General features: G+C 39.5%; 1 protein-coding gene across 1 annotated transcript; it reads left to right on the top strand.

The window, feature by feature from the left end:
- The first annotated feature begins 17,771 nt into the window (after nt 1-17,771).
- Nucleotides 17,772-18,704, top strand: LOC133049715 (olfactory receptor 5P1-like). Its single transcript, XM_061133894.1, has one exon. The coding sequence runs from the start codon at nt 17,772-17,774 to the stop codon at nt 18,702-18,704; it is 933 nt and encodes a 310-aa protein (XP_060989877.1).
- Nucleotides 18,705-25,039: the final 6,335 nt, after the last annotated feature.

Genomic DNA, 25,039 nt, shown 5'->3' with positions numbered 1-25,039 from the left:
TTGGGATTAGTAATACTAATAGCAATTATTTTCACTATTACATATTAACACCTGTAGATGCCTACGACTTTAATTTATTTAGCAAACAATTATTTCTACCTATAATATGTCAGGTCCTATTCTAGCACAATGGTATATTAGCTGGCTTACTTCTCATAAAAATCCTATAATGATAGTTCTATTATTTCTATTTGACAAATAAATTATCTGGCACACAGAGACATTAAATAGATTGCCCAGACTGATACAGCTAGGACGCTGTGCAATCAGTCTCTGAATCCAGAAAGTCTTTGAGCCCAAACCACAATGTTTCTTCATTTAATTCTCACACAATCTCATGATGCTGCTTACTAACAATTTACCTCAATTTTACAGGTGAAACTGCTGAGTCTCAGAGATATTCAATAGTTTGTTTTGAGAGATACAGACTCAAGCCTCTGATTCACTTGGAATCAAGTCCTCTGATTCCATGCATTTGATCTACTCTAAAAACAACAATCAGTTCAAGGACTTCAGCACTGTTACTGATCTAGAGGATTTGAATAGGACAAGCAAGCCTAAAGCTGTTTTTTTAAGTCAGTCTTCTGAACAAACTCTACTACCAAGAAAGTCTAAGTTGTGAGGAGTCCAAAAACAAGGATGAGAATGGAAACCTGATTGATTTATATCTATAGAAAATAAGGTCTGAACACCACAATTACATGATTAGACTGAAAATCTAACCATATTTAGCTCAGATGGTAGAGAATTGGCCTGCAATGAAGGAGACCTGGGTTAAATCCCTGTGTTGGGGAGATTCCTTGGAGAATGGAATCCAACCCACTCCACTATTCTTGCCTGGAGAATCTCATGGACAGGGGAGCCTGGCAGCCTACCATCCATAGACTTGTTAAGAGTCAGACATGACTGAGCAATTAAGACTTTCTTTTAATCATATTTAAGCACATGTTATAAACAAATACTCCCATTTGGAATAATGTAGTTTTCCTTAGCTGTAGAAATTTAAAAGGGTATCTTTGAATTCTAAGCATTGCAATTAATACGCTAACATTCATAGTTCCATAAGCTAGATATATAAAAAATTAATACCCATTAATTAAACTAGAAGTGTTGCCAAAGATTGTGGTAAATGTATTACTTACATAATAATCTACCCTCATTTACATCATCACCATGAGACTGGAAAGGTGAAGAGGGATTTTTATGGAGTTCAGGAACTCCAAACTCAATGTAAATACTGAGACAACTTTTTAGAGCATCTGAAAGCAAGATTTAGATTATAAAAATCCTTGACTCAGTGTAATGGGGTGAAACAAGTGAGGATTGGGAGACACAGAAAGAAGGAAATGGGATATTATTTATAATACATTGCTAAGTTAATGCTGCTGAGTATTGAGGTTTTTGAACTGTGGTGTTGGAGAAGACTCGTCAGCTTCAGCTGAAGCTACAATACTTTGGCCACCTGATGCAAAGAACTGACTCATTAGAAAAGACCCTGATGGTGGGAAAGATTGAATGCAAGAGGAGAAGGGGACAACAGAGGATGAGATGGTTGGATGGCATCACTGACTTGATGGACTGAGCAAGCTCCAGGAGTTGGTCACAGACAGGGAATCCTGGTGTGCTGCAGTCCATGGGGTCATAAAAAGTCAGACATGACTGAGAGACTGAAATGAACTGAAGTTAAAATATAGAGTATGTATCATATTCTGGCAAATTTTAAGTGGAAACATACAATGACTAAATGAAACAAGGATAAATTAAACATGTGAAATGATCAAATAATAGATAAAGAAAACTTTCTCTAACCACAACATTTTTGACACCAACTTTGTGGTCTTTTTCCCCCATACCAACCAACTGGAATACTGGTATGTTCTATATATCCAGACATCAAACTGATGCTTTATTCTTTCATTCAATTGTGACACTAACTGCCTGGAGGTAGGGTGAGACTTCACAGGCTTAAGGCTCAGTTCCACAACTCTGCCCTCCCTTCTGACACCAGTTGCAAGTAATGGGTCCCCAAGGTACCCACACTTTTGTCCAACTTGGCTACAAAGTCAAGGATTGCCACAGGCCTCTTCCAGGTTTGAGAGTTTGCTAGAATGACAAAAAAATTCTCTGAAGCATCTGCTTACATTTACCAGTTTAACATAAAAGATATTATAAAGGATAAATTAACAGCCAGATGGAAAGACACACCACACCAGGTCTGAAAAGGTCTCCAGGGCAGGAGCTTCTATCACCAGGAAGCTGAAGTGTATAATTTGGAGTGTATAACCCTTCTAGCATGGGAATCTGTTGACCAATTTGGACGTTCTCCACCCATAGTTTAGGAGTTTTAAGGAGGCTATGTAAAAAGTCTCCAGCCTCTCCAGCCTCACTGCAGAAACCCAAGTGAACACAAAGTTCCAAGTTTATAATCATGGTTTGATCTTTTTGGTGACCAGTCCTCATCCAGAAGCTATACAAAATCCCACTAAGAGTCTTTTCATTCAAAGAAAGACTCTCCTATCACCTAGGAGGTTCCAATGGATTCAGGAGTCCTGTGTCAGGAACCAAGGTTTAAAGAACAAATATTTGAACAAAAGATGTTTCTAGCACCCCTGTCATATAGGAAATTGTAAGAGTTTTAGAGCCCTGTGTTAGTAACGGGGGGCAGAGACCACAGATTTATTTCTACTGTCTCACATTCCACCCCCTGCTTTGTGACTATGCAACCCTCACAGCAAATGACCATAAAGAATGAAGTTACTGGCATATTATTAAAATTCCATAGGGTCATTAAGAACTATTCAGTTCATCATCATAACATATGAAAAGGTCCCCCAAGGTTAGGCTCTTCAGATTTGCAGGCTTCCATTTGATCTTGTCAGGTTCTAAACACAGGAGTAACCTCAGCAATACACGACTGCACTCTTTCAGGCATGTTTTAATTGAGCTAGAAGTCAGAATTATCACTTGCTTTGAGTCTCTTTCAAGGTTTTAGTAGAATACTGAATTTTTGATAATAGCAGTTGCAATTATCTTGTAAAAATCCCAAGTGCATACTGACTCACATGACTTCTGGAGCTTTAATTATGTGAACTCTCAAGTCCTGAATACAAGACTCGCTTCCCTCTGGGCATTTTGGACCCGTAATTCAGAGGTCAGCATGTTCATAGGTCTTTTGTATTTTACCTGAGTTATCATGTGAGCATTGCTAATTGGGAATTACGTGACAAACAATTTTCAGGTCTGTTAATATTTATAGCTATCTCTTGGTATATTATTATAGCAATTCTGGGGAAAAGTTAAGGAAGCAGCCTCAAACATTGACAATTTCCTGCCATTGTGACCTCCAATTACAAGAGGAACATTTAATCAAGGCTTTTTGGTTATTTTACATGTAGATATGAGATAGTCAGGCTTCCCTGGTAGCTCAGCTGGTAAAGAATCTGCCTGCAATGCAGGAGACCTCAGTTCGATTCCTGGGACGGGAAGATCTCCTGGCGAAGGAATAGGCTACCCACTACAGTATTCTTCCTGGAGAATTCTCATGGACAGAGAAGCCTGGTAGTTTACAATCCATGGGGTCACAAAGAATCAGACACGACTAAGCAACCAAGCACAGCACAGCAGATGGGATAGTCATTCATTCATTTCAAAAACACTAGTTGAGCTCTTATACTCTAGAAACTGAGTAAGCACTGAAGATATTTTGATAAACTGAGCAGAGATATAATGCATAATAAAGCAGAGTTCTCATGTAGTTTAAATTTTAGTGGCAGAGACACTAGGGAATAAATAAACATTATAAATGTAGAACACATTAGTGGGTGGAAGACACAAATCAGTTGGGTTGATAGGACTTATAAAAGGTAACTGCTGGTTTGGGTGTTGAATCCTTAGTGAGTATGACAGGGAAGGCCACTTGGAGGAGGGGACAGTTGAGTAGAATGTTGAAAGCTAAGAAAGACCCATTGACTTGGAGACTGGAGAGAAAGCTGCAGACAGAAAACAGCACGTGCAAAGATTTTGAGAAGCTCAAGAAATAAAGAGGCCGTGGCAAATCAGGAGGAGAGAGATAGATACACAGAAAGGATCGATCATGCGTTGCTCCATTGGCCATGGGAAAATATTTGAATTTCACTATAAAAGGAATGGAAAGCCATTAAATGTTTTTTAAATAGTTCCAATGTGAATGTTTTTTAAAGATCATTCTTGTTAATCATAAGAGGGAGAAAGGGGAGCAGGGGGCAGTGAAGTTATTAATTAAGGTCTGAGATGCTGCTGCATTGTGCTAGGGTGGTTGCAGTTTTGCTGGAGAGGAATTCACCTATTCAACATTCAGTTTAGGTAAAGATTCAAGAAGGACTTACTGATGAATTAGTGTGACAGGTTAAAATTAAAAGGAGTTAAGAGGACCTCAGAAATTTGGGGGTTTAGATTATTTGGTGAATGTGAATTGTATATCATTCATTAGCTGAAGACAAGTGATATGTAGGTTATATATGGCTGCATGACAAGACACTCAAAACCATTTTATTATATTATATTGTGACTCAGGAATTTTAATTGGATCTGGCTCAGCACTCCACCTGCCCCACATGCATTAATAAGAGTCACTAGGTGATATTCAGGTGGCATCTGGGCATGTCTCAAGAATCCAAGGTTGCTTCACTCAGATGCTTGGCATCCTGGCCAGGTGGCTTAAAAGCCTCTCATTCTCCATAGTCTTAGAATCTTTCTATATTGTCTTACCAGCAGAGTAGCTGAATTTCTCACATGGTGTCTTCGGACTCTAGCAAGTCCTCAAGAGAATAAAAAGGAAGGTGCAGTGTTTTCTATGACCCAGCCTCAGGAGACTCACAACGTTATTTATACTGTCTTCTACCTGTAAAACAAATCACTAAAGCCAGTTTAGATTCTAGAAATGGGTTGTGTGGGATGATTCTAAAGGATGTAGGATTTCTTTATCAGGTGATGAAACTATTCTAAAATTGACCATTGTGATTGTTGCATATATCTGTGAATATTCTATAAACGATTCACTTGTATTCTTTAAATCATTTAATTGTTGGTATGTGAGTTATATCTCAAGAAAATTCTTTTTTTTAAAAACTTAGATGGCTCTCAGTGTATCAAATTATAATTCATTCAATTAGATAAATCCCCTCTTATAATTCTCTTCCAAATAATTCATCCTCTGCAATTTTGTGAGGCTGCTATGAGAAAGTTCCCTTAAGATTTTAAAAGTCTCATATTTTAGAAAGAGACAGTGTATGAGATATACCATCAAGATTTGTAGAATGACTTTTGTATAACTGAAAGTGGCAATGTAGTCTTAAATCTTTCTGAGATTTTGACATGGAAAATTATCACTCCAACATAGATTTGACCTTTGATCTGGAGTCATATCTTATCTTGAGAATCTTTTCTTTGGAAGATATTGGGGATGAGAAGCAGCCTTATTTACAAACCATGCAAAGTATGGCTTCCTTATTTTTTTAAATTTTTTTCTCAAGAATCAATCAAACAAATCCTTTCCTAAGTTCATATATCTCTTCTTATACATTGGCTTAGACAGCTATCAGACACTAGATAGTACTTTTAGCATATTTCTTGGAAACCTTCCCAACCAAACCCAAGAGCATATTAGGTATGCTTTATATTTTCTATTTCATCCCTGGTGACAATACTGACAAACATCCCACCACTGCCTGGCAAGTGTCTTCTTTTCTTTAGCTTTTAAAAGTATTTCCTACTATCCTACATGCCCTCTCCACCTTATAAGAATATTCCAGATATTGCTAAAAGTCTCCCCAAGGTTGGTTCTACTTCATCCCACCATGGAGTCTCAATGTCAATGCCATATGAACTCAGCTTCTGTTAAAACAAAATCTCCCTATCAGGTGTCAGGTTGTGATAAGCTGTTCTACACTACCTAACAAATGACTCTAAACCTTAGCGTTTAAAGTAACACATATTTCACTATATATTAGGATGCCATGGTTCAGGAATTAAGGCAAGACTTGGCTGTGAGTCTTGGCTGTGAGATTCCAGGGGTGAGTCTTCTGTGTCTCCCACCTTTATTGAGATTGCTCTGTTGTGGTCAGCTGACAGCTGGCCTAGTCTGGAGAATCTAAGATGGTTTCATTCACATGCCTGGTGCCAAATGGGGGAGAGTTTGAAGGTTTGGTTTAGTTAGTCACCTCTTTCTCTCTGTTTCTCTCTCAAGTGGTATTCATGAAGGTAGTCAAATATCTTTCTGACCTCTCAAAGCTCCATGAAGAAATCTTCCAGAATACCCAGGCAAAGGCTTCAAAACTTCCAATCACCAAGATTCAATATTCTCAGTTTATTATTGCCACTATATTCTATATGAATAGCATACCATGAAGATGAGTCCAGATTCAAGGGAAATAAACTAGGCTGCATCTCTTATGGGAAGAGTGGCAAAGAATGTATGTTTTCATTTAATCTGCCACAAGATGGGAAGATAAATTTTTGTGGTTGATGTGGAAATAAGAATATTTCCATTTTAGGCTCCTTACCATTAAGATGCCTATTATTGCCAAATACAGATATCTGTTAGCTCATAGAAGAAAACAGGGTTAGAGATATTAATATAAATTAAGAACCAAACAAATAGAAATCAAGATGGAGGAGTAGGAGCAGGCTGAGTGCACCTTTGCCCTAAATACATCAAAAACACATCCACATGTAGAGCAAGTCTGCCTGAAAACAAGCTGGGGGCCAGCAGAAAGACACTTGTACAACCAAGGATGTAAAGATTGATCTACATATCAGGTAGGGCAGAAAAGGAAGTAATCAGGGTGGGACCTGTGTACCTTGGAGTGAACACAGAAGAGGAGAGGATTACATGGGCTTGCACATCCTCCCTGGGGAGTGAGCAGTTTGAGCCATATATTGGGCACCCCAGGCCTGGGTTCTGACACTGGGAAGACAAGTTTCCTTAGCTGGTTGGACAAATAAGGGACTTGCAGGAAGGCTGTACAAAACCTAAAATCAGTTCATGAAGCACATACACACTGTTGCCTACTCCTGGGAACAAAGCAGAAGAAGCAGACTGAAACCGCCTGGGACTGTGTGTGGTTTCCAGCAAGCACCCTGGCACATGGTTGATGCTAAATGTCTGCTCCACCACTCCTAGCTCCAGCACAGTTCCACACTAGGGAGAAGGCTGTGGTTGCTGATAAGACTGTGCAGTCTAGGAGGATTGAGCTGGCTCAGATCTATGCAGCATCTGAACAGGACTACAGCATAACTCAGGGAATGTTTAACAGAAGGATTCCTATGTGCTGTTTCTCATAAATCCTCTGTTCCTTATCAGTTTCTGACAACAGAAACTAGTGGAACAGCACACCGCTCCCAGGACTGAGGTCATAGGATGAGACATGCATGAATCTCCTTCAGTAAACATTCTCCTTATGACAAAATTGCTTAGTCTCAATCCTCTTTCTTGAGATGTGGCTTGTCTCCTGACCTTACAACTGTTGTTAATCCCTTGTTCTCATGGTAATGGTTGCTGTACATTTGGTTTTCTGATCTTTATCACTGTTGAAAGAAATTCCTTGTACAACAGCCTATATATAATCACAGAAAGATCATTAAAGCACCTTTGCTCCATAAGAGCTTGGGTCCCTGTGTCCCTGTGTCCCTCCCTCCAGCTAATTCTCTGGATTGTGGAAACCCGCCGAGCTCATTCTCCTGCCCAGGCTTTCAAGACCCCCTTGAGAGGGTGCCCTGTGCCTTCGTGAGCAGTGCAAGCCCTGTTCAAGGGTTTTATTGGTTCTCTGTGTAAACCAGAGAATATTAGCTTCTTTCTCTCTTTCACTTTCTTAGGTTCTGGTTCATTAAAGGACCACAACACATAACTACCTTGGGAGCTGACCCTGCCCCTAGTAGGGTAATGACAGCCACTGAAGATAGGAAACATCACTCCTCATGTATGGCCCTAACTCTAGCCCCTGCATCTCTAGCCCTACATACCAGACAGTGGTAGCTGCCAGCACATTCTGGGGGAAGATATGACATGTGCCCACTTCAGATTCAGTTCTCTCCCCAAAGCTACTGGTTACATGTGGACTACATAAGGATGCTCCCACACAAGGACACCCCTTCAAGACCAGGAATAGGTAACCGTTGCACCTAATTTCATAGAGACAGAGAAATTAAGCAAGATGAGAAGACAGAGGAATTTGTACCAAAGAACAAGGGAAAAGGAAAAAAAAAACACTAATGAAACAGAGATAAATAATTTCTCAGAAAAAGAGTTCAAAGAATAATAATATATATATATTTATGTGTGTATACACACACACACACACACACATATACATATACACAATGGAAAATTACCCAGTCAGAAAAAGAGATGGAATTCTTCCAATTGCAACAACATGGGTGGACTCAGAGGGTATTATCTTTATTGAAATAAGGCAGAGAAACACAAATACTGTATACTGTCATTAATACACGGAATCTAAAAAATAAAATAGGCCGCTTTCATCTTTTGAGATGGACTGCTGCTGCTGCTAAGTCGCTTCAGTCGTGTCTGACTCTGTGCAGCCCCATAGATGGCAGCCCACCAGGCTCCTCCATCCATGGGATTTTTCAGGCAAGAGTACTGGAGTGGGGTGCCCATTGCCTTCTCCCCGAGATGGATTACATTCTGCCTATGTGGAATGTATCTCTCTCAATAAACCTGCTTTCACTTAAAAAAGAAATATAATAGGAATTCCCAGGTGATCCAATGGTTAGAAATCCCCTTGCCATTACACAGGACATGGGTTCCCTGGTCCAGGAAGATACTACACACCTTAGGGCAACTAAACCCATATGCCACAAGCATGGAGCCCATACTCTAGAGTCCTCGAGCTGCAACTACTGTGCCCATGCATCACGACTGCTGAAGCCCGAGCATCCTACAGCCCATGCTCCGCAATGAGAAGCCCGTGAACCACAACTAGAGACAGCATGCATGCAGCAACAAACACCTAGTGCAGCCAAAGATAAATAAAAATTTTTAATTTATTTTAAAATAAATTAAAACATTAAAATAATAATAAACAAGTTAAAAATACACTAGTGAATAAAACAAAGCAGAAACAAACATAGACATAGACAACAAAATAATAATTATCAGTGGGAGGTTAGAAGGGTGGAAGGACAACATAGCAGTAGGGGGTTAGAGGCACAAAGTACTATGTATAAAATAAATAAGTGAGACTTCTCTGGTGTTTAGTGCTTAAGAATCTTCCTACCAATGCCGCGGACACGTGTTCAACCCCTGGACCAGGAAGATCCCAACATGCCGTGGAGCATCTAAGCCCTTAACCACAACTACTGAAGCCTGCATTGCCCTAAAGCCCAAGCTCTGCAACAAGAGAAGCCACCACAATGAAGAGTGGCCCCTGCTCACCACAACTAGAGAGAGCCCATGCACAACAACAAAGACTCAGCAGAGCAAAAACAAATATAGAAATAAGTTTTTAAAATAAATAAATAAATAAGCTATAAGGATATATTTTACAGCATGGAAAATACAGTCAAGATTTTATAACTTCAAATGAAATATAATCTATGAAAATATTGAATCACTATGCTGTTCTAAAATTAATCAATATTATAAATCAACCATACTTTAATAAAAAATAATAAAGTTAAAAGTAAAATATTTAAAGGAAAGAAAATAAGACATCCAGATGACCAACAGTAACATAAAACATGTTCTTTGCTAATTACCAAGTTAATGTAAATCAAAACCACAATGAGATATTATCTCACACCTCTTAGAATGGCTATCAACAAGATAAAAGATAGCAAGCATTGGCAAGAATATGCAGATAAGGAAATCTTTGTACACTGCTAATTGAAATGTACATTGGTATGAGAAAATTAGAACTATATGTGATTCAGCAATTCCACTTTGGGGTATATATGAAAAAGGAAATGAAAAGAGGAGTTTGAAGAGACATCTGCACTCCTACGTTTATTGCAGCATTACTCCACAGTAGTCAAACTGATCATCAACAAAGAAGTAGAGCTAAGAAGAACTTGAAATTGATTCTTAACACAATCAGTCAAAAGGGATGTGCAAATTAAATTGAAAGATTTAATGCTACCCACATATTAGAATAGATTGTTTTTTTTTAACTGACAATAGCAATCCTGGAAAGGACCCAGAGCAAGTAAAATTTAAATGCAAAGCTGGTAGGAATGCAAATGATACAGTCATTTTGAAGAAAAACAAGTTTTGCAGTATCTTATAAACATATACTAACCATAACACACAGCAATTATAATCCTAAATTTTGTCAAAGAGAAATGAAAACACATGACTACACAATGGTCTACATAGAGATATTTAGAGAAGCTTTATTCCTAATTGCCAAAACCTAGAAAATTTGCCACTGACTAAACAGGTATAGGTGCTGCTTTCATGCAATGACTATGTTTGAGAGAATTATAACACAGTCCAGACTCTATAACCTGTCCTTCACAACAGCCAGCACATCATTCAAACTTGCTGACAAATTACAGATAAGAGAGGGGATATGTTGTCTATACTCAAGATATGGATGGAAATGAACCTCAAGGAAAGAGTGAAGCCAAAAATGTAAGCTTCCATCTCAGGAAGCTTGAAGAGGAACAGCAAATAAATAAGAAAAAAAATATGGAATTCCCTGGTGGATCAGTGGTTAAGACCCATGTTTCCAGTGCTGTGGTCATGGGTTTAATCCCTAGGAGGGGAAGTAAAATCCACAAGCCACACAACACGGCCAAAAAAACTATGAGTAATGAATAAACATAAATCAAAGAAATAGAAAACATGTCCCATAGAGAAAATATATTTATAATTTAATTCATTGAAAAGATTAATAAAATTGAAAAATCCATATGAAGATTAATTAAGGAAACAGTAATATATTAATCATCCAAATAATACATGCAAAGAGGGGCATAGAAACACTTTCTGCTCACATACTAAGATGGCTAAAAACAGATATTATGAAAAACTTATATCAATAAATTTAGTAAATTAATTGGATGGCATCACTGACTCAAAGGGCCTGAGTTTGAGCAAGCTCCAGGAGTTGGTGATGGACAGGGAAGCCTGGCATGCTGCCATCCATGGGGTCTCAAAAAGTTGGACATGACTGAGCAACTGAACTGAACTGAAATTTAGTAAATAATGAGAAGTAAATATTTTCTAGAGAAACACAGTTTGTGGGGCTGAAAAAGAAAAACATCCCTGTCATTCTTCAGGTTGGGAGGATGGACATAGAATAATCTAACAACAAAATTAGTAGAAAACATTGTTTCTTCAACTCTTATGCAGCAATTTTACCAATGTCATAATGATCTAATTTTTCAGTTATTACTGTTTTCTTATCAACAATATACCCAAACCTGAAATGTTCTCCCAAATTAATACAAGAGACATTCAAATGTTAAATTGTCATCATTTCATGGTAGCTTTCAACCTCGGATTAGTCCCTCCTCTTAATCTCACCACTGAATCAGCAGTCTGTCCAGAACTGAAACCCACACACCTAATCCCTCCTTGGTATCCTTCAATAAGAATCCAAACCTTTCAAAAGGCATGGGCCTTCTCTCCACTCTCAGGATACATGTGATAATTATTTGGAGAGTTCTCCCTTGCTGTGCTGACCCAATAAACTTGATTTTGTTGCATTATAAGTTTATTTCTGGTGGCCTTTGGCTGGTTAAACTTTAACGTGATCATTATAAATGTTTACACTTAGGTTGTGGAACAAAAAAGATAATTAGTGAAATTTACGATATGAATATGATAGGTTTCATAAAGAGAGGATGGATAAAAGTTATTGGAATCAAGAAAGTAAAAGAAATTTGAGATCAAGTTGTCAGTTGAGATACGCAAGTGATTAGAAGTTGCCATTGCTCATGACAAAGACAGAGATGGAGAGGAAAATGGTCACGCAAGTGCTAGATTCTCAGGGGATGAGCAAAGGGAGATCAGTTAGGGATAGGTGCCAGAGGTGCCAAAGTTGGAATGTCTTGAATCTCAAAGGAGGAAGTATCTGGGACTGAGCATAAAGTAGAATAAGTTGCAAAATGTAACATATCCAGGAGCTTTGTTCAGTTTGTCACATATTTGAGACACAACAATAACTTTAGGTAACTTTTCTAGATAATTATATGTTAACCCTTTGAAATTTCATAAATAGCCTATAAAATGTGAATTTTAAACCCTATTTCACAGATCATAAAACTGAGTCTCAAAGAAGTTAAAAACTTTCACTCAATTCATCCACCTCAAACTGACCCCAGGTCTCCTTGATACAAAAGCCACATCTAGTGTTTCTCAAACTATTTTAAAAAAGGATCACTTCTCCCCAGGTATCCATGGGTCAATACTTGTTAGGTAAATAGTAAAATGAGAACTACTAACAAAATAAGAAAAACTAAAATACAACAGAATAAACCCATTTTAAAGAGTTATTGGAGTCAACATACTTACTTTCGCAAATTGCTATAAAGAGTACAAAAGGTTCCCCACAACCCCTGTTCTTATTTGGACCTGGACTGACAATAAATAGTTTGCCAGCCAGCACCTGCCCAGGGACTATTAGTATACTTGGAGTAACAATGGACTCTGCTTTCTTCTGCTTAGTTTCTGCTAACTGACTCCTATTACTCCAGGGCTTTCCCCACTACCTGATGTCCTCAATTAAAGAAACTGTTCTGTCTACAGAGAGGAAATTGGAGCCCTGGTGACACTGACTCTGGTCCCTATCGCCCACCAAATTTCCCTTTCGACAGTTTTTCCTCCAGGTCTCTGGACAAAGCTTCCGTCAGGATCCTCAGAAATATACCTTTTGTTAGGAACTGGACCTTCCATTTATGCCACCTTAATGAGATACCTGGCTCCATGAGTCACTTCTGGAGAACAGTCTGAGGAATTTACGTCAAAGGGGCAAGTAGCAACAGCCCTAGGGGATTCTATTAGAGCCTTTCTTTTCCTCCCAATACACACAAAAGACACTCATCATCACAGAAAGTATGTAACTATGTTCTTAAATGGAGGAGACCATTTCTTGTTAATATTGTCAGGTAGTCAGTGCACAACTGCCGTAAAAGTAAGTGGAAAATGTCTGCTTTCTAAAATTCTCTTTGAAATTCAGCAACAGCAAATCTGGCTCTAAAAGGTGAGTGCAGTAATCATGGGTTTTATTTAAATAATTTAAATTTTTGTTTGTTCAATGAGAAATTAAAAATAAAAGAAACTCAACAACTTTGTTTTGTGGCCCCCTGAGGAAACTGTGGCCTTAGCAAGGTTTACACTACAGGGAATAGAGACACAGACATGGAGAATAGATGTGTGGACACAGAGGAGGGAAACTGAGGGTGGGGTGAGTTGAGAAAGTAGCACTGAAACATATACACAACCATATGTAAAACAGATAGCTAGCGAGAAGTTGTTGCATATCACAGGTATCTCAGATTGGTGCTCTGTGATAACCTAGAGGAGTGAGATGGGGTAGGAAGTGGGAGGAAAGTTCCAGAGGGAGGGGTCATGTGTATATGTATGGCTGAGTCAAAAGGTTGTATGCAAGAAACCAACATAACGTTGTAAAGCAACTATCCTCTAACTAAAAAAAACTTTTTTTAAGGGGGAAAAAAAAAGATATTTACTGCAGAAAGGTCATTCCAGGCATGCAAAGCAGACTTCCTGGAGATCTCAGAGAAGTGTGGATGGTCTATGGCAGCCTAGCTGCTGTTAAACTTGTGTAACTGCAGCTATGAAAAGGAAACCAGGAGGAAACCACCTGATATTCAGGTTGCATGAGGCTCTTTGGCCTATGACCCCTAATCATCAACAAATATGACCCAATCATTGAAGGGAAGGATTGGGGAGAGTCAGAATCTGAAGCATGAATGGGATGCCACAGAACTCTAGAAAGATCCCTAGGTAGTCAGTGGAGAGGAAGGGAAGGGCAAGAATCAGTTGTCATATTATGCATATGATTATTAATGACATGTTCCAGAACTAAGAAACCATCAGATCCTATACTTCCTGACTTCTTTTGGATTTGTGAAAAATCTCCTGATGTGTTCAAAGAAAACTTATACTTCTCATAAAAATTTTAACTAATTAAAAATCTATCCACTCTTCATTTTTACATAATGAAAAACACTTAGCTCTGATGTATGACAAAACACCTTTAAATACTTTGCAGCTGTCATTTCTTTTAATCTCACAACAAAGATATTATATGGGGACAATTATTCCCATTTTACAAATAAAAAAAATACTAGGAGTCAGAGAGATTCAAATGTCATGTACAAGTGAAAATAATTGGCCACTGGGAGGATCTGAAATTTCCATCTCCAGTCTCCTTGACTGCTGTCAGCACAGACTGAAGCTCACACTGTGTGCACAGTGAATGCAGGATTTGCCCCCACTTAATTCTGCTTGAGTCAGAAGGCAAAGAGCACACATGCTGCTCAGTGCTTGGCTCAGTCTTCAACTGAGAGTATGTTTGGAAGCTGAGAGCAGAACCGTGAGGCTCTGGAAGGTATGCCACAGGTGGAATGGGCAACTGATCTATGAATGTTAGTTTCGGTAAAGGGAAGGCAGTGGAGGCATGCTGGCTGCATTCAAGTATCATTGCTTTGGCACTGAAAGGAGATGGTTTGTGCCATTAGACTCATAGAGAGCAATTGAGAAACCCAAAACAGATCTTTTTACATAGAATTCACAGAATTAACACCCCTGGCAGTAACCTTGTCTGTCACTAGAGTAATTTAAGTGCACAAAAGGAAGATCAATCAAAAAGCTGGAACACATTCTTTAATGAGCTTTAGGTTCTCAGCTGTGGGTTCATAATACCTCACAATTCATTCTGTTGAAGCCCCACCATTGGAAACACTAAATGCTCTTATTCTAAAGTAAGGAATTTTTAAGAAATTAAGAATTGTGAAGATATTTGGTACTTATATTTATCATTTATGGTAAATGTTTCAAACCTTAACTGAAATAATGCTGTTAGAAAACTGTCTCTCTATGAAAATTAGAAACTATAACACTGAATTGATAATCACAGGGTTGGGTTAACATGCCTCTTAAAAGCACAGAAGTAGATGTCATGGGAGTTTGTAACTTCCTCGGTTCTGTCTCGTCACAACAAAAGTTTGAGGAGAGAGAACAGCTCTTGGACGGACCAGTGTTACAGCTCCGTGTTACAGATCAGTTTTATTTAGAAAATAAAGGAAAATACATCCTTGAGATGTGAGGGCATGCCAACCCAGAAGGCGTGAAGAGAAAAGAGAGAGAGAAAGAGAGCATATGCGTGAGAGTGAGAGAGAGCACGTGCGAGTGAGCAAGTGATTCAGAGAGACCCCGGCCTTTTGGCTCCACTTTTTATGTATTTTTCTCCTCCCCCTGGGCCTTCCCTATCTAAATTGGGCTAGCCAGGAGTGCTGTTTTTTCTACCTGAGGTCTTCACTCTGGTCCTTGGACCTTCCTTTGTTCTATTTTCACAGGCTTTTCCCTTCCTAGTCTTTTAGCCACTGCCATTCTGGATTCCTTTTTCCTATTCTAACTGCCTAACTTTGGCAAAGAAGTATATAGGGAGACACATTTCAAAAAGTAACTAAGGATAGAATATGAAGCTCCATAAATATTGTACAAAGGAGTTGGGAAGTATGTTCCACCTGGCATATGCATTATACAAATCATGCATAAATTCTAGTAACAGGTTTTCTCCAGCACATATCAGTCCCAAACACTAGTTATTTGTGATACAGGGATAAACGCCATTTTCAGGAGACAATGTATTAATTGGGAGGAATAAAATGTAAGCAAGCAAAAAACAAAACAAAATTCCATAATTTAGTACAAAGAAACACAATCTAAACATCTTCAAAGCATGAGGTCAACACAAAGGAAATTTATCTGATTACACCTTAGATGTCAGAGTAGATTTTGTAGAGAAATGAACTTGAAGGAGGAATAGAAATCACCCAAGGCAATGATAGTGGGAAGTTGAGGGCCATCCAAGTGGGAGAAGAAGGATTAAAGGCCAAATAAGACAGATGAACGGAGGAGACTGAATAGTTCAAAAAGGTTGGATTAGTGCAAGTGTTGGATAGAAACATCCTGAGAGAGAAGCAGAGAGTCATATGCAGGTGATACAGAAAACGTACACTCTGCTGTGCTAAGGAGGGTAGGTTCATCTTGGAGGCCAAAGAAATCATGAAAGACTTGAAAGGATCACTTTGGCATCACCATTTTACTTCAGCAAGAGATTACTTTGGCAGATGTACCATGAATTATAATGGCACAAGAATGAAGACAGGGAGGCAACCAGATGAATAAAATAAAAGAGAAAAATGAATAGGGCCTCACCTACAGTAGGGATACTAGCAGTGGAAATATAGGAATGGATAAATAAATTGGATGGCTAAATTGTAGATAGTATCAATAGGATTTTATTAGATGTGGTACAACGAGAGGAAGAAGGCTAGGATCACTTTGAGAGGATAACAGGCCGGAAGGCCAGGGGTCTCCAAATGGAGGAAATAGGCTGCAAGTGTCAGACGTTTTTTATCTCTTTCTTAAGCGGCAGGAGGAATCATACTAGTGCTATATTTTTCCCCATCTCTATACAAATATAAAAAGAAGTTTATCTTAAAATTCTATGTTGCCATAATGACAGCTGGTTCCACCTGAATTTAACTTTTCTCAAACTTTGAGCTAACCAATGCATTTTTCTCATGGAAATGTTTGTCTTAAGCTATGTTGATGTACTCTGTGTTTACCCTAGACTCTGTCTTCAAGTCAATTCTGCCTAAAGGCTCAGAAATGACTTGGCAAACCAATATATTATACATTGTTCTCCTAATGAAACTATATATTTGTTTGGAAATCTGCCTTTCTTCAAGATTCATGCCAATCATTTTATGGCCCTGGATGACCCACCTGGTGCCGATGTTATCTCATTGCATGTTGTGGGTGAGGGACCTGGTGCCAGTCTCTAAGTTCTGAGACATTTCCATTCTCTAATTAGTAGACTGCTAGTAGCTATATAACATCTGACTAAAGACTAGCGGGGGGGGGGGGGGGGGGGGGTGGATTCTTTCTGACCCCTTCTGATGTCTGTGTCAGAAGCTTTCTCTAGTTCTTTTATACTTTAATAAAACTTTATTACACAAAAACTTTGAGTGATCAAGCCTTGTCTCCGACCCCAAATTGACTTCTTCTCCTCTAGAGGCCAAGAATCCCAGCGTCTTTTATGGTTCAGCAAAAACCTTTCAACTTCCATGTTTCAGATGTGAGAAATTGTGTGGATTGTGGATTCCACAAACACAGGACAGGAGGAGTGGTCTAATGAAAGGATGAGTTTGGTCGAGGAGGCTGAGTTTCAGGTATTTGTGGAATTTCTAACTGAAGACTTACAAGATGACTGAAACTATAGACCTGGATCTTGGGAGACAGATATTTCTACAAATAAAGTTTGGAAAGGGGTTTTAAAATAAACATTAGGTAAATGAAAGAATATAACTGAGTTCCCAGAGAGTGAGGCTGAATCATTCTTCTTTTGTGTAAAGAGACAAAATATTCCTATACAGCACCATATTTTTAGCTAGGCAGAGGGAGAAATTATTATGAATACGTGCAATGAATAGCCAAAGAAAACCAAGAATGTGTAGAATGAAAACATTTTTTTAATGAATTTTAAAATTTCCATCAACAGGAGCAATTCCCAGAGGACATGACTTTTGGAAACCACACCAGTGTGACAGAGTTCATCCTTTTGGGGTTAACAGAGGATCCTACACTTTGTGGCATCTTTTTTGTGGTATTTCTAGGAATCTATGCTGTCACCTTAGTAGGCAATATCAGCATAATTATTCTAATAAGAACCTGTTCCCACCTTCACACCCCCATGTATCTCTTCCTCAGTCATTTGGCTGTTGTGGACAGTGGGTGTACTACATCTGTCACACCTATGATGCTTATAGGATTTCTGAGACAAGGAGTGACCATCACTGCTGCTGGCTGTGAAGCTCAGCTGTGTTTTGTGGTCATGTTTGGGTCAGCTGAGTGCTTCCTGCTGGCTGCCATGGCCTATGACCGCTATGTGGCCATCTGCTTGCCCCTACTCTACTCCACACACATGTCCCCGAGAGTCTGTGTTCTCTTGACTGGGGTATCCTACCTAGGTGGATGTGTCAATGCTTGGACATTTACTAGTTGTTTATTGACTCTCTCTTTCTGTGGACCAAATCACATTAATGACTTTTTCTGTGATTTCTCCCCTCTGTTGAAACTTTCCTGCTCAGATGTCTCCACTATTGAAATTATCCCTTCCATCTCCTCTGGATCTATCCTTGCATTCACAGTGTCTGTCATAGCTCTCTCTTACATCTGCATCCTCAACACCATCCTGAAGATGCGCTCCACTGAAGGGAGACACAAGGCCTTCTCCACCTGCACCTCTCACCTCACCGCAGTCACTCTCTACTATGGAACGATTACCTTCATTTATGTGATGCCCAAATCCAGCTATTCAATTGACCAGAACAAAGTGCTGTCTGTGTTCTACACAGTGTTGATCCCCATGTTGAACCCCCTCATCTACAGTCTGAGAAACAAAGACGTAAAGAAAGCCCTGAGAAAGGCAAGTGTCAGAATGTATTCTTAGGATTTGTTCTTAACATTTCTGATGACCTATAAATTTTTGGTTACCAGTATCACACTTCAGTTCAGTTCAGTTCAGTCACTCAGTCGTGTCCGACTCTTTGCGACCCCATGAATCGCAGCATGCCAGGCCTCCCTGTCCATCACCAACTCCCGGAGTTTACTCAAACTCATGCCCATGGAGTCGGTGATGCCATCCAGCCATCTCATCCACTGTTGCTCCCTTCTCCTCCTGCCCCCAATCCCTCCCAGAATCCGGGTCTTTTCCAATGAGTCAACTCTTTGCATCAGGTGGCCAAAGTACTGGAATTTCAGCTTCAGCATCAGTCCTTCCAATGAACACCCAGGACTGATCTCCTTTAGGATGGACTGGTGGGATCCCTTGCAGTCCAAGGGACTCTCAAGAGTCTTCTCCAACACCACAGTTCAAAAGCATCAATTTTTCGGCGCTCAGCTTTCTTCACAGTCCAATTCTCACATCCATACATGACCACTGGAAAAACCATAGCCTTGACCAGATGGACCTTTGTTGGCAAAGTAATGTCTCTGCTTTTTAATATGCTATCTAGGTTGGTCATAACTTTCTTTCCAAGGAGTAAGCATCTTTTAATTTCATGGCTGCAGTCACCAACCGCAGTGATTTTGGAGCCCAAAAAAATAAAGTCTGACACTGTTTCCACTGTCTCCCCATCTATTTCCCATGAAGTGATGGAACCAGATGCCATGATCTTAGTTTTCTGAATGTTGAGCTTTAAGCCAACTTTTTCACTCTCCTCTTTCACTTTCATCAAGAGGCTTTTTAATTCCTCTTCACTTTCTGCCATAAGGGTGGTGTCATCCTCATATCTCAGGTTATTGATATTTCTCTCGGCAATCTTGATTCCAGCTTGTGCTTCTTCCAGGCCAGCATTTCTCATGATGTACTCTGCATATAAGTTAAATAAGCAGGGTGACAATATACAGCCTTGATGTACTCCTTTTCCTATTTGCAACCAGTCTGTTCTTCCATGTCCAGTTCTAACACTTAGGACCTCCTAAATACTGCTTTACTGGGTGCTTAAATTTAAATCATAATACTTCTTATTCTCAGTTGTATACACTTATAAACCAGCTGGTAGACATCTTGGAATTAGTAATAATGATGGCAATTATTTTCACTATTATGTATTAACACCTGTAGATGCCTAAGACTTTATTTAGCAAACAATAATTTCTACTTATTATACGCCAGGCCCTAGCACAATGGTATATTAGCTGGCTTATTCACATTAAAACCATGTAGTCATAGTTCTATTATTTCTGTTTGACAAATAAATTATCTGGTACACAGAGAGGTTAATTAGATGCCCAGAATGATGCAGCTAGAAAGTTGTGCAATCAGTCTCTGAATCCAGAAAGTCTAAGTCCAAACCACTATGTTTCTTTATTTAATTCTCACAGAAATCTCATGATGCAGCTAACAATTTTCCTCAATTTTACAGATGAAACTGCTGAGTCTCAGAGATATTCAATAGCTTGTTTTGAGAGATATGGACTCAAGTCTCTGATTCGCTTGGAATCAAGTACTCAGATTCCATGCATTTCTTCAGCACCATTACTGATCTAGAGGATTTGAATAGGACAAGCAAGCCTAAAGCTGTTCTTTTAAGTCAGTCTTCTGAATAAACTCTACTACCAAGTTAGTGTAGGTTGTAAGGACACCAAAAACAAGGAGGAGAATGGGAAACCTGATGGGTTTATATCTATAGAAATTAAGGTCTAGACACCACAGTTACATGATTTGACTGGAAGTCTAGCCATATTTAGCTCAGATGGTAGAGAATCTGCCTGCAAGGAAACTTGGGTTCAATTCCTGAGATGGGAAGATCCTCTAGAGAATGGAATCCAACCCACTCCAGTATTCTTACCTGGAGAATCACATGGACAGAGGAGCCTGGCAGCCTGCTGTCCATGGGCTTGTAAAGAGCTGGACATGACTGAGAGACTAACACTTTCTTCTAATGATATTTAAGGACATGTTACAAATACTCCCATTTGGTGTAATGTAGCTTTCCTTAGCTGGAGAAGTTTAAAAGGGTATCTTTGAAATCTAAGCATTGCAATTAATATGCTATCAACATTCATGGTTCCATAACATAGATGTATAAAAAATTAATACCCATTAATTAACTAGAAGTGTTGCCAAAGATTGTGGTAAATGTATTTCTTACATAATAATCTACCCTCATTTACATCATCACTATGAGACAGGCAGGGTGAAGAGGGTTTTTCCTGGAGTTCGGGAGCTCCCAACTCAATGTAAATACTGAGACAACTTTTTAGAGCATCTGAAAGCAAGACAGATTATAAAAGTATTTGACTTACTATAATGGGGTGAAACAAGTAAGGATTGGAAAACATAGAAAGAAGCAAATGGGATATTATTTATAATACATTGCTAAGTTAATTCTGCTAAGTATTGAGGCTTTTGAACTGTGGTATTGGAGAAGACTCTTGAGAGTCCCTCAGACAGCAAGGAGATCAAAGCAGTCAATCCTAAAGGAAACCAGTCCTGAATACTCATTGGAAGGACTCACGCTGAAGATGGAGTTCCAATAATTTGGCCACATAATGCAAAGAACTGACTCATTGGAAAAGACCCTGATGCTGGGAAAGATCGAAGGCAGGAGGAGAAGGGGACAACAGAGGATGAGATGGTTGGATGGCATCACCGACTCAATGGAGATGAGTTTGAGCAAGCTCCAGGAGTTGGTGATGGACAGGGAAGCCTGGTGTGCTGCAGTCCATGGGGTCGCAAAGAGTCAGACATGACTGAGAGACTGAACTGAAGTTAAAATGTTGAGTATCTATCATTAAATTGCAAAATTAAGTGGAAACATACAAAGGCTAAATGAAACAAGGATAAATTAAACATGTGAAATGATCAAATAATAGATAAAGAAAACTTTCTCTAACCACAACATTTTTGACACCAACTTTGTGGTCTTTTCCCCCCATACCAACCAACTGGAATACTGGTATGTTCTATATATCCAGACATCAAACTGATGCTTTATTCTTTCATTCAATTGCGACACTAACTGGCTGGAGGTATGGTCAGACTTCACAGGCTTAAGTCTCAGTTCCACAACTCTGCCCTCCCTTCTGACACCAATCACAAGTAATGGGTCCCCAAGGTACCCACACTTTTGTCCAACTTGGCTACAAAGTCAAGGATTGCCACAGGCCTCTTCCAGGTTTGAGAGTCTGCTAGAATGACTCAATAAAATTCTCTGAAGCATCTGCTTACATTTACCAGTTTAACATAAAAGATATTATAAAGGATAAATTAAGAGCCAGATGGAGAGACACACCGCACCAGCTCTGGAAGGGTCTCCAGGGCAGGAGTTTCTATCACCAGGAAGTTGAAGTGTGTAATTTGGAGTGTATAACCCTTCTAGCCTGGGAATCTGTTGACTAAATTGGAAGCTCTCCACCTCATAGTTTAGGAGCTTTATGGAGGCTATGTAAAAAGTCTCCAGCCTCTCCAGCCTCACTGCAGAAACACATGTGAACATAAAGTTCCAAGCTTCTAATCATGGCTTGATCTTTTTAGTGACCAGTCCTCATCCGGAAGCTGTCAGGAGTCCACCAAGGGTCTTATTCAAACAAAGACACTCCCATCACCTAGGAGGTTCCAATGGATTCAGGAGCCCTGTGTCAGGAACCAGGTTTAAAGAACAAATATTTGAACAAAAGATGTTTCTAGCACCCTGTCATTCAGGAAATTACAAGAGTTTAGAGCCCCGGGTTAGGAACTGGGGGTAGAGACAAAAGATTTATTTCTATTATGTCACAGTCAAAGACCTGGTATGTGGCTATGGACCACTCATAGCAAATGACCATAAAGAATGAAATTACAGGCATATTATTAAAATTCCATTGGGTCATTAATAACTATTCAGTTCATCATCATAACACATGAAAAGGTTCCCCAGGGTGAGGTTATTCATGTTTACAGATTTCCATTTGATCTTGTCAGGTTCTAAACACAGCAATACATGGCTGCACTCTTTCAGGCATGTTTTAATTGAGCTAGGAATCAGAATTATTTGCTTTTATATATTTAAAAGCAATATATCATTTGCTTTTAGTCTCTTTCAAGGCATTAGTAGAATACTGAATTTTTGATAATTTATTTTTGATAAATAGCAGTTGCAATTGTCCTGTAAAAATCCTAAGTGCATACTGACTCACATGACTTCTGGAGCTTTAATTATGTGAACTCTCAAGTCCTGAATATAAGACTTGCTTCCCTCTGGGCATTTTGGACCCATAATTCAGAGGTCAGCATGTTCATAGGTCTTTTGTATTTTACCTGAGTTATCACGTGAGCCTTGCTAATTGGGAATTATGTGACAAACATTTTCAGATTTATTAATATTTATAGATATCTCTTGGCATATTTATTATGGTAATTCTAGGGAAAAGTTAAGGAAGCAGCCTCAAACATTGCAAATTCCCTGCCACTGTGACCTCCAACTAGAAGAGAAACATTTAATCAAGGCTTTTTGGTTATTTTACATGTAGATATGGGATAGTCAGACTTCTCTGGTAGCTCAGCTGGTAAAGAATCTGCCTGCAACGCAGGAGACCTCGATTTGATTCCTGGGTTGGGAAGATTTCCTGGCGAAGGAATAGGCTACCCACTCCAGTATTCTTGCCTGGAGAATCCTCATGGACAGAGAAGCCTGGTGGGTTACAATCCATGGGGTCACAAAGAATCAGACACGACTAAGCGACAAAGCACAGCACAGCAGATGGGATAGTCATTCATTCACTTATTTCAAAAACACTAGTTGAGCTCTTATTTTACTCTAGAAACTGAGTAAGCACTGAAGATAATTTGATAAATTGAACAGAGATATAATGTGTAATAGAGCAGAGTTCTCATGTAGTTTAGATTTTAGTGGCAGAGACGGTCGGGATTAAATAGACATTATAAATGTAGAACACATTAGTGGGTGGAAGACACAAATCAGTTGGGTTGATATGACTTATAAAAGGTAACTGCTGGTTTGGGTGTTGAATCCTTAGTGAGTATGACAGGGAAGGCCACTTGGAGGAGGGGACAGTTGAGTAGAATGTTGAAAGCTAAGAAAGACCCATTGACATGGAGACTGGAGAGAAAGCTGCAGACAGAAAACAGCACGTGCAAAGATTCTGAGAAGCTCAAGAAATAAAGAGGCCATGGCAAATCAGGAGGAGAAGATAGAAAGGATCGATCATGCGTTGCTCCATTGGCCATGGAAAAATATTTGAATTTCACTATAAAAGGAATGGAAAGCCATTAAATGTTTTTTAAATAGTTTCAATGTGAATGTTTTTTAAAGATCATTCTTATTGTTAATCTAAGAGGGAGAAGGGGGAACAGGAAGCACTGAAGTTATTAATTAAGGTCTGAGATGCTGCTGCATTGTGCTAGGGTGGTTGCAGTTTTGCTGGAGAGGAATTCACCTATTCAATATAGTTTCTGTGAAGAACAACACTGCTAGAGCAGAAAGTGAAACTCACCCAGTCATGTCTGACTCTTTGTGACCCCATGGATTATCCAGTCCATGGAATTCTCCAGGCCAGAATACTGGAGTGGGTAACCTTTCCCTTTTACAAGGGATCTTCCCAACCCCTGAATTGAACCCAGGTCTCCCGCATTGCAGCCAAATTCTTTACCAGCTGAGCCACAAGGGAAGCCCTCTTTACCTAAACTGTATGTTTCTGCCTGCAACACAGGAGACCTCAGTTTGATTCCTGGGTCGGAAAGATCCACTGGAGAAGGGATAGGCTACCCACTCCAATATTCTTGGGCTTCCCTAGTGGCTCAGCTGGTAAAGAATCTGCCTGCAATGAAGGAGACCTGGGTTTGAGACCTGGGTTGGGAAGATCCCCTAGAGAAGGGAAAGGCTACCCACTCCAGTATTCTGGCCTGGAGAATTCCATGGAGTATAGACCATGAGGTAGCAAAGAGTTGAACACCACTAAGCAATGCTCACTTTCACTTTCATTTAGATAAAGAATCAAAAAGGACTTGCTGATGTATTAGTGTGAGAGGTTAAAATTAAAAGGAGTTGGTCCTTGGCTAAGAGGAGACTCTGCCTTGGGCCCGCTGGTGTAATAAACTGCACTCCACTATCTGCATTGTCCTTCTGAGTGAGTTTGTTTCCCGGAAAGCGTGGCTATAACATTTGGTGCGTTGGCCGGGAAACTCCTCACTTTGAGGAGACAGGTCTCATTTGAGGCCACCCTGAGGCTTTGTAGCTTGAATCCCCTAGAGGGGGGAAGGCGCCTCGCCCCTCTGGAAGG

The sequence above is a fragment of the Dama dama genome, chromosome 1 (genome assembly GCF_033118175.1).
Source record: "Dama dama isolate Ldn47 chromosome 1, ASM3311817v1, whole genome shotgun sequence".
Classification (NCBI taxonomy): Eukaryota; Metazoa; Chordata; class Mammalia; order Artiodactyla; family Cervidae; genus Dama; species Dama dama.
This window is presented reverse-complemented; position numbering and strand designations above follow the sequence as displayed.